The following is a 17,586-nucleotide window of genomic DNA, read 5'->3' on the forward strand; positions in this document are numbered from 1 at the left end:
ATAATCCATGTATAGCGGTCAGTATTTTTTCCATACTATCATACGTCTCCTTCAAACCAACAGAATGCACTCCTGGAACTGAGGGCTTCTAGTTTCATTATGCGACAATACTGCTTTCAAACTTAACTTGGAGCAATCTGTGAAAGGCCGCTATTCCTTTGGGTCATGTTTTTCTCCCAAGTCTGACATCAGTCCATCTACATCAGTACACACACACAGGGAATCCTACATACTGTAGAATGAAGATAATGTAATATGTATTTTCCTAAAAGCATAAATTCTTGTCTGTTTCGTTAGGAAGTTCCATTCCTGCAGTCTTGATGCTAAAGTTCCGCCTGCTGTTTTGACAGACGGAGATCACGTACAAGATAATTAAGTTTACTTTCTTCTATAAGATGTTGTTCATTGGAAGTTTGGTCAATGAAAGGAGGATCATGGGATGATTCTGGGATTTCTTCCTCAATTTCCTCATCCGAAGTTGAGAGCTCTTCCAAATTAGCCAGTGGTGTAGGTAAAGGGAGGCCATTTCCATGAGGAACGGGCCTTATTGCTGAAGGTACATTTGGAAACTCGATTTCGTGAATTTGGTGAATTAACACAGCCTCGGCGTTGTATTCTCTCCATTCTCCTGTTCAGTATTGTTAACCTTACATTTAATATATCCCTACCAACACAAGTACGTATCTTATATTCCTACATTACATATACACATATATCATAAAAATATTACGTGACTGATATTTTGTATTGCCGTATTTGAATGCAGCACCCCAAAATTAATAAAGTGCAGCGTATTTGAATCATGTTACTGAACCCCTGTCAACTAATGTAATCATCCCATAGATTGAAAAAACAGTATAGAGGTGTTTCAATCAACATGTGTCACAGAAAGACTTCTGGTTAAAGCAAGTTTGATTAGGGAAATAGATTTTATAAACCTTAGTGATGGTCAGTACATAAATTTATTTGTCAGTGGCCCAAGGTTAAAAATGTTTGAAAGCATTTGAGGTAGATGTAGGATAGATGATTAGTGGGTCTCATATTTTCTTACATGACTTGACATGACTTGTTACGTCGCCCATTTTTATAAGCTCTTATTTCGTGTACGGTGGAGGTGGAGTGTGTCAAGTTTCAGGTCTCTAACTGCTTCCGTTCTGGTGCTTTATGGCTGGAACAGACAAACAGTTTTCAAAGAGATGCTCTCTCTCTCTCTCTCTCTCTCTCTCTCTCTCTCTATATATATATATATATATATATATATATATATATATATATATATATATATATATATATATATATATATATATATATATATATATATCGATTACTGCACGAGAAAATTTACTAGTGTAGGTAACCTTTCCATCTCTACTCAGCATTAGAGCATAAAAGAAAAGTCACATTACATCTTCAAGCGCTTCGTGTCGTCATGATCAAACTACTGTTAATTCATGATACTGTGATTTGTCCTCTGTGTTTTAAGTTACTATGAAATTACGTGCTACATTATGTAGTTCTGTATCAGGATGTGAAATGTTCATATACCTACCATAATTAAGGATGGAAGATTAAGGAATTAATATTAAAAGGTAGATGATCAAAGAGTTGCCAGCTGGACCATGAGAATATAAGCTTGGGATATGACCGTCCTCGTCTGACAGGGAAGGTGAATGCCTAGTACCTCCATCTTGGCTCCAACGCAGCTTCTCAGGTAATGTTTTTTCGTAGTTGTGGTGAGATATATTTGTTATCAATTATCCCTTATGTTCTCAGCAAACTTAGGGTAATAATGAACATTCGTCATAACTAAAAGTGTGGGAGGTGAATCCCTGCAGTAAATCTCTATTTTGAGGGTGTTTCTCGTAATAGATCCCAGTCATATCGGGTATATGTCCTAGTGGTCTCCACACATAATGGACACATTGACCCGAATAATAATGGGTCCCAGACTGAACGAGTACCACTACTAAGGGGTCCCACTCATAATGGCTCCCAGTCTTATTGGGTTCCACTCATAATGGGTTCCAGTTTTATAGGGGCGGAATATTCAATCGATCCCACTTTAATGGAAATGATTTGTATTGGATCCTAGTCTAAAGGACCCTCATGTAATGTGCCCGAGAATTAATGTTTTTCAACTATATAATGGGTGCCACTCGTAATGATCTATCTCATACTGGTCCTGATCTCAATGGTATTGATTCGTAATGAACGATCCCAGTCAAAAAATAACCCAATATTTAATGAGTTTTACTCATAATGTAACCCCTTTTAATGGGTTTAACTAGATGAACCCATTCTGTTAGGTCTTACTTGTAACAGAACCCAACTAGAAAGTAATTTTATGTATCTTGTGAAGAGTATTTTGTTTATTAAAGCACTGGAAAAAAAATTCGGGTCGGAGGAATTGTCGAAATTACAGGTCGAGATTTTTCTAGCTAAAATAATTTTTGGCGATAACTTAGATGGTGAGTGGCGCTCATATAATTAATTGGTAATTTGTTGTGTAGAAATATTTCAGTGGGTTCATTCTAAATTTTCATTGTGTTGATAGCTTTATTTTCGTATTGTTCCACGATCGACAGGTCCATCAGGAGCATATACGATTTTCGTGGGCCACCTTCCCAATCCATTTCTCGCACCTGTGACAGGTGTTGCACGAACACAACCCTACGTAATTGGTGCCAATCAACATCCTTATACCCAGTGGGCTCTTCCAGCTCTGCCTAGGCACATTAACGCAGTACGTTCTCCACCTTTAGTGAGCTGGTATTACAACCAGAGGGGTCATCGGAAAATACTGTACATTGCCCTAAATATCGAGCTGGACAGAGCTACTAGCGCTCGTAATAGTAAAAATAAACCTCCGCTTTCCTTCGGCAGGCTATAATTTATTTAACTGTATGTGGAGTCCGCTAACTTTTTTTTACTGGCACCGGTAGTCAGGCTACAATTATTAAGAAGGGCACAAGGGATGTTTGTCAGCTCTAATAAACATACATTCGCCGTTAGCGGCTAGGCACTGGCGATCAGCGGGTACTGTCCATTTGATGTAGCAATAGGAAGTTCCTTTTTAGACGCGTATGTTTAGTGGTAGACAATCTAGTGCAGGGGTTCTTAACCTGGGGTCCATGGATGGGCTTCAGGGGGTCCGTGAAGGTCAGATAAAAATTTAACATTTATATTCACTATATTCTTAGATTGAGTTGTTCTATTTTTGTCAATATATTCCAGATGTTATATATGTATTTTTGGTTACTGAAGAAAACCAGCAAATCTGTAGGGTAGCATGGGATGCTACTGTACACGGTCAGGTAACATACACTTATTTCTCATTTTCCACGGTTTATCACGGCTTGGGAATCTTCTCATATACTGGTAAGGCTTAACTGGGGGCCATAGTATCTTCAAATACATACTTTTTCCGAAATATATTCAATTACCTATGGTTATGTTTTTGGTGAAGGTAGCGAAAGAGGGCCTTAGTTATTATTACTACAGCTGTACCAGCAGAGGTTGGAGACCTCCGACCGCCTTCTGACCACAATTTCAGAGTGTGGCTTATGAGTGATGGGTGTACAGTGTGTGAATATGTGTTTGTGGGTATGTGGGTGCATATGGAGAAAGGCGCGTGCGAGTGTTGTGAAACGCCAAGAACGGTTGGTGCGCTGTATTTATTTGTTTTATCCATTATTTACAACAAGTCTGTTATTTTTTATTGGTCAAAGTTAGGGAGTGGGTGCACGTGGTTAGAGTAGGGATGCATAAATAGAGAGAGAATGGATAAAGTTAGGGTCTGGGTGCGTCAGCAGGGTAGGAAAACACGAAGTCATCAGTCAGTATCATTCATATATTTTCTGAGGGGAACCTTGAAAAATCGGTAATAATGCTACTGAAAATAAGGTTATCTGTCTGTCTCTCTGTCTTTCTGTGAAGGTTTGTCCGTCAGTCTGTCTGTCTGTCTGCCTATCTCTGTCGATCTGTCTTTCTGTCGGTCGATCTGTCGTGCTTATTAATTTGTGTTCATTAGTTATTGCTTTCCATATAAATTTCATATTTTTTTTTTTTTGAAGTCCTAGCTCAATTTGGAAATGTCAAATCAAAGGAAGTACAACGAAGCTTACTTATCCTTTGGTTTTACTTTCATCGCTGAACGTGATGGGACACAAAAGCCGCAGTGTTTCCTGTGTGGCAAGGTTCGTGCCAATGGAAGCATGAAGCCAACAAAGCTGAAGGAGCACCTCACGCCTGTCCATCCTGAAAATGCATCGGACAGTGTTGATCTATTTCGTGCAAAGAAGGCCCGATTTGAGAAAGCTGGAACTTTAACAAAACTTGGATTTGCCCCAACACAAAAGTCTTGTCTTGAAGCAACCTACAAGGTTGCTTATCGCATTGCCAAGCAAAATAAGTCACATACGATTGGAAAGACCTTGGTAAAGCCATGTGCCCTGGAAATGGCCGAGCTGGTTTGTGGCTTGGAGCAGAGGAAGAAAATTGCAGCGGTTGACATTTCTTCTAATATTCTGAAGCAAGTAATGGAAGAATTGGAAGCTACGCCGTTTCCATTCAGCATGCAACTGGATAAAACTACTGACGTCTCTCAGTGCAGCCAGCTCCTGGTTTTCGTCTGCTGATGCCATCAAAGAAGAATTCCTATTTTGTGAGCCCCTTTTGGAAACTACAAAGGCCATCGACATCTTAGAAATGGTGAATAGTTTCTTTGCCAAGCAGAGCTTCGACTGGAAGAAAAATCTTGGTACTTTGTGCACAGACGGAGCACCTGCAATGCTTGGCAACACATCTGGTTTTGCTGCTTTGGTGAAGAAATAAGCTCCCCAGGTCATCGTGACCCATTGTTTTCTACATCGGCATGCATTGGCGTCAAAGACTCTGCCAGCAATTCTGAAAGAAGTCTTGTCTACTGGCGTGAAAGTCGTCAACTTCATCAGAGCCAGGGCTGTGAACCATCGCGTTTTCAAGAGGTTTTGTCAAGAAATGGGAGCAGAATATGAAGTTCTTCTCTACCACACAGAAGTTCGCTGGCTTTCCAGAAGACAAATCTTGAAGCGCTTGATTGAACTTCGAGCAGAAGTTGCACTTTTTTGAGAGAAAAAGAAAGCCCACTCTCAGAACAGTTTGACAGTGAGGAGTTCATTCATGGCTTGGCCTACTTGGCGGATATTTTTGGCCATATGAATGAGGTGAATCTTCCGATTCAAGGCCCTGGAGTCACTATTATGGATGCTGCTGAAACACTGCAAGCTTTTCTGGCCAAGCTGCCACTGTGGAAGAGGAGGTTGGAGGCAGACAACTATGCAAACTTTCCAATGTTAGAGGAAGTGCTTCTGCAGGATGGAATCGAGAGTGACAAGGCCCTGTCAATTTCTCTGCAGGCAGAATTCTGCAGACATCTGGATACTCTGCAGAACTCTTTCAAGGGTTACTTCTGCTCAGGTGACCTAAAAGTTGAAACATGGATTCGTAATCCTTTCCTTGCTGACATATACTGTATCAGTGATGAAGACCCTGCCAAAGATTTCCTCATTGACCTGAAGACAAAGGAAATGTTACGAAATGAATTCAACTCGAAGAGCCTTGGAGAATTCTGGTGTGCGTTGACACAAGCCTACCCTTGTCTGGTAAAGCGAGCTATGGATGCTCTGATTCCGTTTGCTGCTACATACCTTTGTGAGTCAGGGTTTTCAGCACTTGTTTCTGTCAAAACGAAAAGTCGAAATCGATTGGATGTCAAAGATGACATGCGTGTTACCTTGTCAAAGACCACTCCACCGTTTCATCTTCTTATTCAAGCCAAACAACAACCTTCTCATTGAAATTAACTTTTGAGCAGAATTAAAGTTTTGTTTTGTTTCATTTGCACAAGATGATTGTACCTCATTTTTGTATGGAGTGGCCATTAATTTTTGCATAAAAAGGTGTGAAACATAATTCTTTGTTAAGATTGTTTACTTTATCCATACTTTGTGTATGTCATACACTGTACGAGGCAATGAATTTTCAATAAAATAGAGTATATTCATTGCATGCAAAGTTGTGTTTATGTGCTTATGTGCATTTTTCTAGGGAAGGGTCCATAGCTTTCACCAAATTCTCAAAGGGGTCCGTGACTCAAAAAAGGTTAAGAACCACTGATCTAGTGTTTCCTGGAGACAACTTACTAGGAATGGATTTTCTACGACATATTAACTTTCAGTTGTCGCATAGTCCACCGCCTAAGATGAGTTTCTTGTGCCTGAATGATGAGAATTATCCTGCTAGACTTGTCATGCATGATTCAGTCGCTGCTATGATTCGTAGACATAAATATTATAAAGAAATGCGAGAATGGATGTTAGATTCCCTAGCTCCTGCTAATCGGCCATTATCTCGGCCCGTCCCTTCCTCCCAGTCTACTGTGCATATTGTTTAGGATGTGGTCGAGAAGCATCGCCCCCCCCCCCCTAAAGCACTAACTTGTATTGAAGACGCCATAGGGAAACACATAACTAAGGGTAGGGGGTCTTTACGGTTTCATTTACCGAGTCCAAATATATAAGTTTTTGAATGGAGATTTCCCTGCTAATTCCAAATATATGTATTTTTTTCTTTTTGGAGAAATCATTTTTATTAGATTTTGTTATTTGTCCGTGTGTGTGTGTGTGTGTGTGTGTGTGTGTGTGTGTGTGTGTGTATTACTCTAAATAGGAATAAGTGCCGAATATGCCTTAAAAAACAATTGAATTATTTTCCGAATAGGGATAACTTTGTTTTCACTGCTATAACTCGATAAAAATAAATTCGTACAGGGTAAAAATTTGTTTTGTTTCATTTAAAGCGTCATTTGCTTTCATAAAATAGCAAAATTACACAATAAGTAGGTTAGAACATAAGAACATAAGAACATAAGAAAGTGGGATACTGCAGGAGGCCGACTGGCCCATACAGGGCAGATCCCTTTCACACCCATCCCAGCACTTCCATGTGCCTATCCAACTTCGTCTTGAAGCTCCCTAGCGTCCCCGATCCTTCTATAGCACTCGGTAGCCTATTCCACATATCCACAACTCTATTACCAAACCAGTGCTTGCCTATATCCTTTCTGAATCGGAATTTATCTAATTTAAAGCCATTTGTTCTAGTTATTTCGTTATTACTGAGCTTCAGAACATCTTCCATTTTACCCTTGTTAATCCCACTTACACACTTGTACACCTCTATTATATCTCCTCTAACTCTACGCCTCTCTAATGAATGTAAGCCTAAGCTTTTCAGTCTTTCTTCATATGGAAGGTTTCTAATATTATGGATCATTTTTGTCATTCTTCTTTGTACTCTCTCCAAAGAATCTATGTCCATTCTATAATAAGGACACCAGAACTGAACCGCATAATCCATATGTGGCCTCACTAATGCTAGGTAAAGTTTCAAGATAACGTCAGCAGTTCTGTTACTCACAGACCTAGATATGAACCCAAGAATCCTGTTTGCCTTGTTGCGAACGCTAATACATTGTTTTCTAGGTTTCAAGTCGTTGCTAACAAATACACCTAGATCTTTTCACAAACTGAGTTTTCTATTTCCGTGTTACCTAGTTTATACTTAACGTTTGTATTCGTCTTCCTATCTGTAGTACCTTGCATTTATCAGTATTAAAATTCATTTGCCAGTCTACTGACCACTCATGTAAGGTATCTAGATCTCTTTGAAGGTGTTCAAAGTCACTGTCTGAATTTATCACTCTCCCCATTTTGGCATCATCTGCAAATTTACTAATCCTACTAGTTATGCCTAAATCAAGATCATTAATGAATATAACAAACAGCAGAGGGCCTAATACAGATCCCTGGGGAACTCCGCTTTTGACCGCACCCCAGTCTGACTTTAATCCATTTATGCTGACTCTTTGTTTCCTACCAGTTAACCATGACCTAATCCATTTTAATACTGATCCACCTATTCCATGTGCTTCTACCTTCCTTATCAATCTCTCATGAGGGACTCTATCAATGCTTTACTGAAATCTAAATAAATTATATCATATGACTTATCATTATCTACCGCTTCAAATACTTCTGAGAAAAAGCTAGCAAATTTGTGAGACAAGAACGTCCCTGGGTGAACCCGTGCTGAGAAGAATGAATTAAGTTGAATGTTTCAAAGGTGGCTTCTGATTTTTGTAGCAATAATTGACTCTAGCAACTTGCCTATGATTGACGTGAGACTAATGGGACGGTAATTTGATGCTATTGATTTATCACCTTTTTGAAAATCGGAACTACATTTGCAAGTTTCAAGCTTCTGGCACTAGGCCCGATTCTAATGACTTATTAAATAAAACTGCTAATGGATTACTCAACTCATCTCTACATTCTTTTTAATATTCTAGCATATACCTCGTCTGGACCAGGCGATTTATGAGGCTTCAGTTTGTTAATTACTTTAAGCACATCGTTACTAGTAATATTGATATTCATCAACATATTTTTTATACTGTCGTTATATACCTTATGAACTTCTGGAAACTGTGCTAGGTTTTCATTTGTGAATACGGAGCGAAAATGACTATTTAACGTGGTTTTTTATGAAACTTTTCATATAAATGTGTATTTATGATCAACATGATCGTTTATAGCCAGTCTGAAGCTTCCAAAAAGTGAAGTTATCACTAATCGGTATTATCCCTTTGTAGCGTAAAACACGCAAACACACACACACACACACACACACACACACACACACACACACACACACACACACACACACACACACACACACACACACACACACTAATAATGTATATAAGAAAAAAAAAAATATATATATATATATATATATATACATATATATATATATATATATATATATATATATATATATATATATATATATGTATATGTATATGTATATATATATATATATATATATATATATATATATATATATATATATATATATGTGTGTGTGTGTGTGTGTGTGTGTGTGTGTGTGTTGTGTGTGTGTGTGTGTGTGTGTGTGTGTGTGTGTGTGTTGTGTGTGTGTGTGTGTGTGTGTGTGTGTGTGATAGTGTTTTTTTTATATCATACACAATTATATATAGAATAGTTCTGGAACTTTTAAGTGGCAGGGTTGATGTACATACTTGTTCTGGGCTTTCTTTATTGCTGAAGCGGCTATCTACACAGTTACTTAGTTTAGGAGAGAATGTATTGTGAATACCCTCCAGGGGAAGTGTTTGGAGTACATTTTTATTGGAACACTTTAAGTGAAGTTTTCACCCCTGAGCGCGTGGTAATATTCTGCCAATCCTCTCGCTCTGAGCGTGAGAGTGGAGGAGGAGTGTCAGGCGGGGTGTTGTGATTAGTGGGCTTGACCTCGTCTGACTCCTGGTGAAGTTATAGACTCAGCATGTATAACATGAATAAATACTGAGTCATTATTGAATAACTGAGTGAATAACTAGAAATTCATTGTTAAATAACTTAGTGAATAACTACTAAGTCATTGTTGAATAACTTAGTGAATAATTTGGTATTATACATTTGGGTAAATATTTATATACCCTGTATTGCAAATGGTGCTGTTAAACGCTCGGCCACCTCCAACCGAGTCCTCGTGGTTTAAATCCTAGGTGTACCTAACCTTGTTACAATAAAGTGTGCTTTAGCTAAACCTTTTCTTCTTGCACATGCTTATTTAATTCCTTCCGAAAAATCCTCTTAGAAATTATTGTGTACCTATAAGAAATCTTTCTGTAACAAATTATCATAACACTCAAGGAACTGTTAAATATGATCTTAGGTATAATGAAACCAGGTAAGATTATACAGAGAATCCTGTAGTAAGGAATCTGTGTTTCATTAATATAAGATAGAAGTTTAAGCTCATCTGATACAATATGAAGACTGCTGAAATTTATATTCAGGAAAAATGGTATGGGTACCAATTCAGAAGTAATGTTTGTGACAAATGCAATATGATGGCCAGTAGGCAAGGTTGAGATTACATTACTGCTTATTTAACAATAGTCTGGTGCTATATGATAACCTTCGACTTACCTACATCCTAGCATATAAGTATCACACTGGCTTGATTTGGGAAATAGAAATACTGCACATTATTGACATGTGCATGAAACACTAATCGATGTGGTATTGGATTGTATTTACATTGTTGTAGATGCATTAGTTTGTACTATAGCTAATTCAAACGTAACTTCTGCAGCCTGTGTGAAAGCGAAAGCATAAGCAGGGCATACATGCAAGCGTAAGTATGTTGACCTACAATGATTGAGGACTTCATGATTAGTCACAGCAACTAATGAAAATCTTCTTATACTACTATTAGTTCAGTTTGTTTATTTAGAATTGAAAGATCGTCATTCGTTTTCAATGGAAATGATTCCAAGTGCCATGCAGCAAATTTGTTGTTGAGTTTAGTGGAATGTGTATTAGTATTTTCTTATGTGTTGAGGTTGCCTCTAATAAGGGGTAATAATATTCCACTTCATGCTCCTGAAAGATAGGAGTCAGCTGATATTTAGTTTCATCTATATGTAAAGCAGCAACAAGTTGACCAACTGGCAACAACTGTGCATCAACATGACCTAACCCTCCATTCACTAGGTCCCTAATAATGTCAAGTGCCTGTCTCTAGGAGGAGGGATATCTGGTCAGGGAAGGAAGAGGTGTTGGTAACGGCTGGGGACCTGTAGGAGGAGGTCATAGGGCAAATGAGGATGTAGTGAGAGAGGGTGTGAGAGTCGGGTTGACCACAAAGTTTAAAAACAGTGTGGTCAGGCTCAGGTTTACCAATGTACTACTGTAGATGTGGTGAAGTACAGTGGAGTGGAGGTGATATGGTGTGGTGGGACAGGTTCAGTATGGGTGGAGGGAGGCACATAGACATTGACAATATTGAAGGACATACCTTTTAGTGTGATTGTGATGGAGTGTGCGCTAGCATGCCGGTGGGGTACGGGTAGCCGGAGATGGTGTCCTCAGGAGCAGGCACGGCGGTGGGTGGGCAGGTTGAGGCACCAAGTGTCGTGAAGATGATGCAGGACTTCGCTCGGGGCCAACAGGACACACCAGGGCAGGCCCGGTAGGCGTTACACCAGTTGTGATGGCCGACGGGGGTGGGGTAGGCAGTGAGCATAGGAGGGAGGGGCTCACAGTGGGACTACCAACTTGTGTCAAAACAGAAGAGAGGAATGACTGGGTGGCAACAGAGGGCAAGAGTAGATCGTAGATGGTGGTACAGTGTAAAGAAGAGTTTTTCAATACGGTTGGTAAATTCTTGGAAGAGGGATATGATCTGTGTCATGTCACTGGAGGGGGGTTTTGGGGGGGGGTAACCTGTGGGAGCACAAGTCCTGACAGCGTCAGAGTAGAGACGGGGAGGAGCTCAGTAGGAGTTGAGTTAGGAGACGGCCGGGACTGCTGTGTTGCAGCCAGGCGAGGCCAGGCAGGGGCAGGTGTTGTTGAAGAAGGAGGCATTGCTGGAGACAGAGGGAACGCAGAGGGAGGAGGCCCAGAAGACTGGGGGGGAGGGGGCGTTGTTGTAGGCTTTTCCCCTGGGACAGACGGGAGATTGGGGAATTGCCGTGAGTTAGCATTGTGCCTGCCGCCACAATTACAACACCTGGGATCAACGACATAACCTACACCACCCCTATTAAGGTGGTCTTTGATTTTCTGGGCACAGGCGGTGGATTTATGGTTACGTGAATGGAAGCGACATCTCGGACGATCATGTCGGCAGCAGGCAGTGAAGGTGTGACCCCAAGGAGAACAGACAACACAAAATGCAGGCCCAGGATGATAGGGTTCTGCATAAAGTGGGGGGAAGATTGAGTGGGCCTCAACCATGGTTGGGCATTCCCTTCCCCTCCACTTGACAATGACAGTAGCTTGTGGGGTGTTCCCCGGGTAATGTCGACGTATACTGAGTATACTAGAATTAAAGTCACGCACATCTTCTATGTCAGTGGATAGGGGGAATTGTTTCACTAGGATGTGGCATCATTCACCAGTGTCTACGGGGGCGGGGAGAGGGGTGTATATGTTCTGGGTACCAAGTTCTATCTACAGGAGCGAACACAAACACCTGTAGAGTTTTTGTAGGTTCTATTTACTGGACAAACAGAGATACACAAGCGAGGTGGCTCTCCCTGATCTATCTGAAGGTCAACTGGCCTTTCAGGCGACATGTGGCAAGTGATACATTAGCAGCTTCCGTATGTCGCCAGGCACATTAATTAAGCGAGTGGGACATGGTAAATACATTGCCACACACTGCTAGCTAGGCTGCATAAATAATGTATATAAATGGAGCACATACATAATATACATACAGCATACTTAATATACATACGCCTCCATCCCCCCTATACGCTCGTAGCAAAGTCTTGAGCAGACCTTTTCTTTTGGATCCGTTCAGATAGTCGAGGGACTTGATCACTGGGGAGGGTATGGGACTCGACACTGGTGGCGGGGTCAGCAGAAGGCGTTGTTACAGGGCGGAGAAAACGGCCGTTCCTCCACCACACACGACCACTGGGTAACCGCACCTGGTAGTGCCGTGACCTACAGAGACCCATGACTACACCCACTTTGTCCCAACGTAGGGAGGTCGGGTCCTGGACACGGATTTGGCTGCCAACACTCAACTTGGGAAGAGGACGGGCGTGGTCGTTGTAGCGGGCGACGACATCATGCACACGTTCGGCGGCTCGGCGATCACAATCCTTTGTCTTGGCCTGCCACTCATTGGAGAAGGATTGAGGGTGAGCAGGAACACAAGAACGAAGGGGGCGTCCATACAAGACCTGGGCAGGGGAGCGTCCTGTGTAGTTAGGTGTGTTGCGGAGTTCAAGAAGACCCCGGTCGAAGGCCTTGCAGTCAATATTCCCAGAAGGGGCCACCTTAAGGATGAGGTGCTTCAGGGATTTGACAGCAGCCTTAGCGTGGCCGTTGGACTGCGGGTAATGGGGCGATGACAACACATGCCGGACTCCCCATCGGTCAAGGAACACAGCAAAGTCCCGGCTTGTGAACTGGGGCCCTCCGTTGGTTCGCAGGCGTACAGGAACGCCCACGTCACGGAAGTAGTGGCGGAACTTGCTGATGGTGGCGGCAGACGTCCTGTCATTACCCCACTTGATGACAACCGGCCAACCAGAGAGACGGTCGACGAAAACAAGAAAGGACTTTCCTGACACACAGAAAAAGTCGGCCGACACAGACTCAAAGGGGCGGGTGGGGTTGTCTTCACTCATGAAGGGTTCCTGCTGCTGGCTGGGTTGCAATACTTGGCAGGCCTCACACGCACGGACAACATTGGAGATGTCGGAGTCGATACTGGGCCAGAACACAGTCTGTCGTGCACGTCGTTTGGTGGCCTCAGCTCCATGGTGACTGTCGTGAAAGCGAGCCAAGACGTGGGGACGTGAGGCAGCAGGGACAACTACACGTGCTCCGTACAGTACAAGGTCCCCGTCGCAGTAGAGTTCATTGCGGAGTATCCAATACAGGAGCAGGGTGTTGTGAAGGTTGCTAGGGAATCCATTCCTCACACACTCGACGAGTCAGACGTAGGAAGGGTCATCTCGGGCCGCTGTTCAAAGGTCCTCCATTGCCTGTCGTCATCTGGTGACAGGTCCGAACGAAGGGATTGGACGGCGTGTAGGGTGACCACAGTCCTGACGGAAAGAGCGAGGTCGGCGTAGAGCACATGGTCATCTGGAGTAGGGCGGCTGACAGGAGAGCGGGATAAGGCGTCAGGGATGCAGAGCTCCTTACCAGCACGCCACACTGCTATGCAGATGTACGCCAAGAGCTTCTCCTTCAGACGCTGGAGGCGAGGGTTCTCAACGGCGTCGAGCGTGTAGTGGTTGAGGATCGGGACAAGCGGGCGATGGTCGGTCACTAGGTGAAAGTGTTGCAGGCCTTTGAGGTAAAACCTGCACTTGGACATCGCCCAAACCACAGCCAACAGCTCCATCTCAATAGTAGCATAGCGCGTTTCGGTGTCAGAGAGGAAACGCGAGCCACACTGGACGAGCCGGAACTGCCCTCCACCATGATCCTGCAATAAGGCATATCCCACGCCGTACAAGCGTGAGGCATCTGTCTGCAGAACCGTCGGTAAGGTTGGGTCAAACGTGGCTAGGACGGGTGGACTAGACAGGGCCTGTTTCACTTGCTGGAAGGCCTTGTCGTGGTTGGGGGTCCACAGGAATGTCCTCTTGGGGCTCATGAGGGGGCGAAGTGGTTGGGCAGCTGTGGAGATGTCCGGCAAAAACTCTGCTAACTGGTTGACGAGACCGATGAAGGACCTCAAGTCGGTGAGTTTAGCAGGGGTGGGGAAATCCGTGATGGCGCAGACCTTCTCCGGGTCAGCTGCAATACCATTCCCTGAGAGGGTGTACCCACAAAAGTCCACTGAAGAACTGGCCAGAACAAACTTGTCGGCATTTAGGGTGATGCCGTGCTTCCGGCACCTATTGAGTACCTCGTACATACGGGAGAGGTGATCCATGTAATCCTCATCGTACAAGAGTATGTCGTCGACCACTTTCACACAGTTTGCCAGACCTTGTAGAGCCATATCACCTCGAAGGCAGAAAGCATCTCCTGTAGCGGCGAATCCCATGGGGCCGCGGCAATAACTGTAACGTCCATGCGGAGTAATGAAAGGTGTAAGTGGTCGGTCTTCTTCTGCAAGCTCTATCTGCCAGTATCCACACAGGGCGTCCATCGTCGTGAAGAAACGCGCCTTCGGGTTCACACTGCGTATAGCTGCAAAGAGCGTGGGAGAAGGGTGCGCAGGACGAGACACCTGGCTGTTGAGCTTGGAGAGGTCAGTGGTGATCCGAACACCACCTTTGGGTTTTGCGACGACTACCATAGGGTGACACCATGGAGACGGGTCATCACCTGCTGGTGCAATGATTTCTTGGGCGACCATGGAGTCCAGCTCGTTTTTGACCGCATCACGGAAGGCCAGGGGAACCAGTCGAGGGGTGTAGATAGCGAAGGGCTTCGCGTCGTCCCTCATGTGGATCCTCATGGGGTGGGCCTACCATCTTCTTGAGAGGCTTGGATTCCAGAGCGGACTTGGTCACCAGAACGTCGTTGAATTCCTTCAGGAAATACTTCCGAGCATCCGAAGGAGAGGTGTCACTGGCAAGAAGTAGGGGTAGGGCGACAGCAGGGTCGTTGCTGCTCCCTTCGTGCACCTTGTTGGCGTGTTTTACCTCGAGAATAGGTTTTGGGAAGTCCTGGGAGATGATGGCCAACTCTTGACAATGTCTGTAGGACAGCAAAGGCGTCGGGACACCGTTATGCACATCAATCCAGGCTTGACACGACCTGTTGCCAAAGATGACTTGTGCTTGGAGTGAACCTAGAGCTGGGGCCATCTGTGAACCATCTGCCGTGAAGCGGAGATCCTTGGGGGGCGGTCCTAGATCACTTGGAGAGAGCCCCAAACATTGCAAATGCTGGGGATCGATGACTGTAGCATCAGCGCCGGTGTCGGGCAACATCTGAAGACGGGATGACACACTGCCGTTGGTCACAATGACGCTGATGTGCTGGGGAACTTTGGTCCTGGGACGCGAGGGGAAGTACACCTCGAGCGTTGTCCAGGGTCGTCATGCTTCTGAGTGGACGACTGTGGGCGGCCCTCACTGGTGGAAGGGCGTTGCTGCTTCTGCCGACGCTGTCCCTTAGGTTTGTTGGTAGCATTTTACCGAATCCAGCTACTGACACCACATACGAGGCACGGGCAGTTTCCCAATGAGGTTCACGGCGCCATCAGCTCGATGAACAGGCTTTGCGTAAAATATAACAGAGTCTAGGACTGCTTTTAGTGTCCCTGTGGGTTGGTCGGTAGCATTCCCTAGTCCCACCCAGTAGGTCGAGGGTTCGATTCCTGGCTGGTGAGGTCGTTGATTATATGTTCAAAGTCCGCGTGTTATATGGACTAAAAATGAAGTATATATATAAAGCACACGGACTTCTACATACAATCAACACTTCAACCCGCCAGGATTCGAACCCACGGCCCACAAGCCTATATATATATATATATATATATATATATATATATATATATATATATATATATATATATATATATATATATATATATATATATATATATATATATGTAATTAGAGGTTCACGGCGCCATAAGCTCGTTGAACAGGCTTTGTGTGAAATATAACAAAGTCTAATACTGCTTATAGTATCGTGGTGGTCCAGCGGTTAGCGTTCCCGGTCACGCTCATGGGCCATGGGTTCGAATCCTGGCGGGTTGAGGTATTGATTGTATGTAGAAGTCCGTGAGCTTTATTGGGCTTATGAAATATATATATATATATATATATATATATATATATATGCTGATAACCACAAGGAAAGAAGAAAACACGAAGTTCCCAAGCGCTTTCGTGTAATTCACATCTTCAGGGGTGAAGATGTGAATTACACAAAAGGGCTTGGGAACTTCGTGTTTTCTTCTTTCCTTGTGATTATCAGCATATACCTAGATCACGCGCACCTACAGTGATTTACTTGCATATATATATATGTAGATCCACAATGAAAACGTGTAGAGGATTACCACTTGGACACGGAAGTCAAACACGTAACTCAAATGTTATCTCATTATTATTCACAACACTTCCACGGAGAGAATTCGTAATTTATTCTCTCAGATTATATCTGCGTATATAGCTGCTTCTACAATAAATGAAAACAGCAAGAAGTGTTTACATCAAACCCAGCCACAGAAAGAGCTTCAGAACTAAATTAAAACAATTAATGCGATACCAAAACAGCTCCTATAATCTACTTGTAACATAAATTAAAGGAATTAGAATACACATAGGCGTCACATACTCTACTGTCTTTGTGTTATTACCTCAAAATATCGTGTTATTGGTGGCCATGTTTCATATGCCATTTTGAGTCCTGAACCACCAAATATAGTTTGGTAACAATATTTTCCAGCTCAGCATATCCAATTTGATTTTAAAGAGACATTTTGTTAAATTATGACAAAAAATAACTGAGAGCTGATAGAATTCCTGAAATCACCACCTGTTTACAACCTCATATATCAAGCGGTCGTTAGTGGTATTTATTCCGTGATCCGCACAGCTCAACTTCATAGTCTATATGGGTACAGAAATAGGCCGACATATCAACAATATCAATTCTTCCGCAGATAACAGAATGATTTAGCTTGCTTAAATTTTCACTATCAATGATTCTTGTATGGTTCTCCGTCGAGTAGATGTTTTTAAAGACCTTTGTTGTTGAAATACAAATATACTAAAATAACAACTCAACCGCCTCTCCTCCTGTAAGAACTAACAAAAACACCGTGCAAGTGATGGAAAGTACTCAGGCATGTCTTGCAAAGAACGTATCTTCTCTGCAAAAAGCGACATCCTGATCTAATGTATCCAATAGATTGGGCCCTGTAAATGGAGTGACATTCCTAATGAGCAGCAGTTAAAAAGAAGCCTTGTCATTAAACACGAAACCAACAAAAAGCCATAATGAAGGCTTT

The 17,586-nt window shown here is 42.9% G+C and overlaps 2 protein-coding genes across 2 annotated transcripts in view; both read left to right on the forward strand.

The window, feature by feature from the left end:
• Positions 1-1,660: 1,660 nt before the first annotated feature.
• Positions 1,661-17,586, forward strand: part of LOC121867942 — a gene marked incomplete in the record, with an annotated part of 131,887 nt that continues 115,961 nt past the window's right edge. The window contains 1 exon segment of the mRNA XM_042368090.1: positions 1,661-1,711.
• On the forward strand, positions 5,196-5,837 carry LOC121867854 (protein ZBED8-like). The gene has a single exon (XM_042367978.1). The coding sequence runs from the start codon at positions 5,196-5,198 to the stop codon at positions 5,835-5,837; it is 642 nt and encodes a 213-aa protein (XP_042223912.1).

Source organism: Homarus americanus, unplaced genomic scaffold (assembly GCF_018991925.1).
Source record: "Homarus americanus isolate GMGI-L3 unplaced genomic scaffold, GMGI_Hamer_2.0 scaffold37032, whole genome shotgun sequence".
Lineage (NCBI taxonomy): Eukaryota > Metazoa > Arthropoda > Malacostraca > Decapoda > Nephropidae > Homarus > Homarus americanus.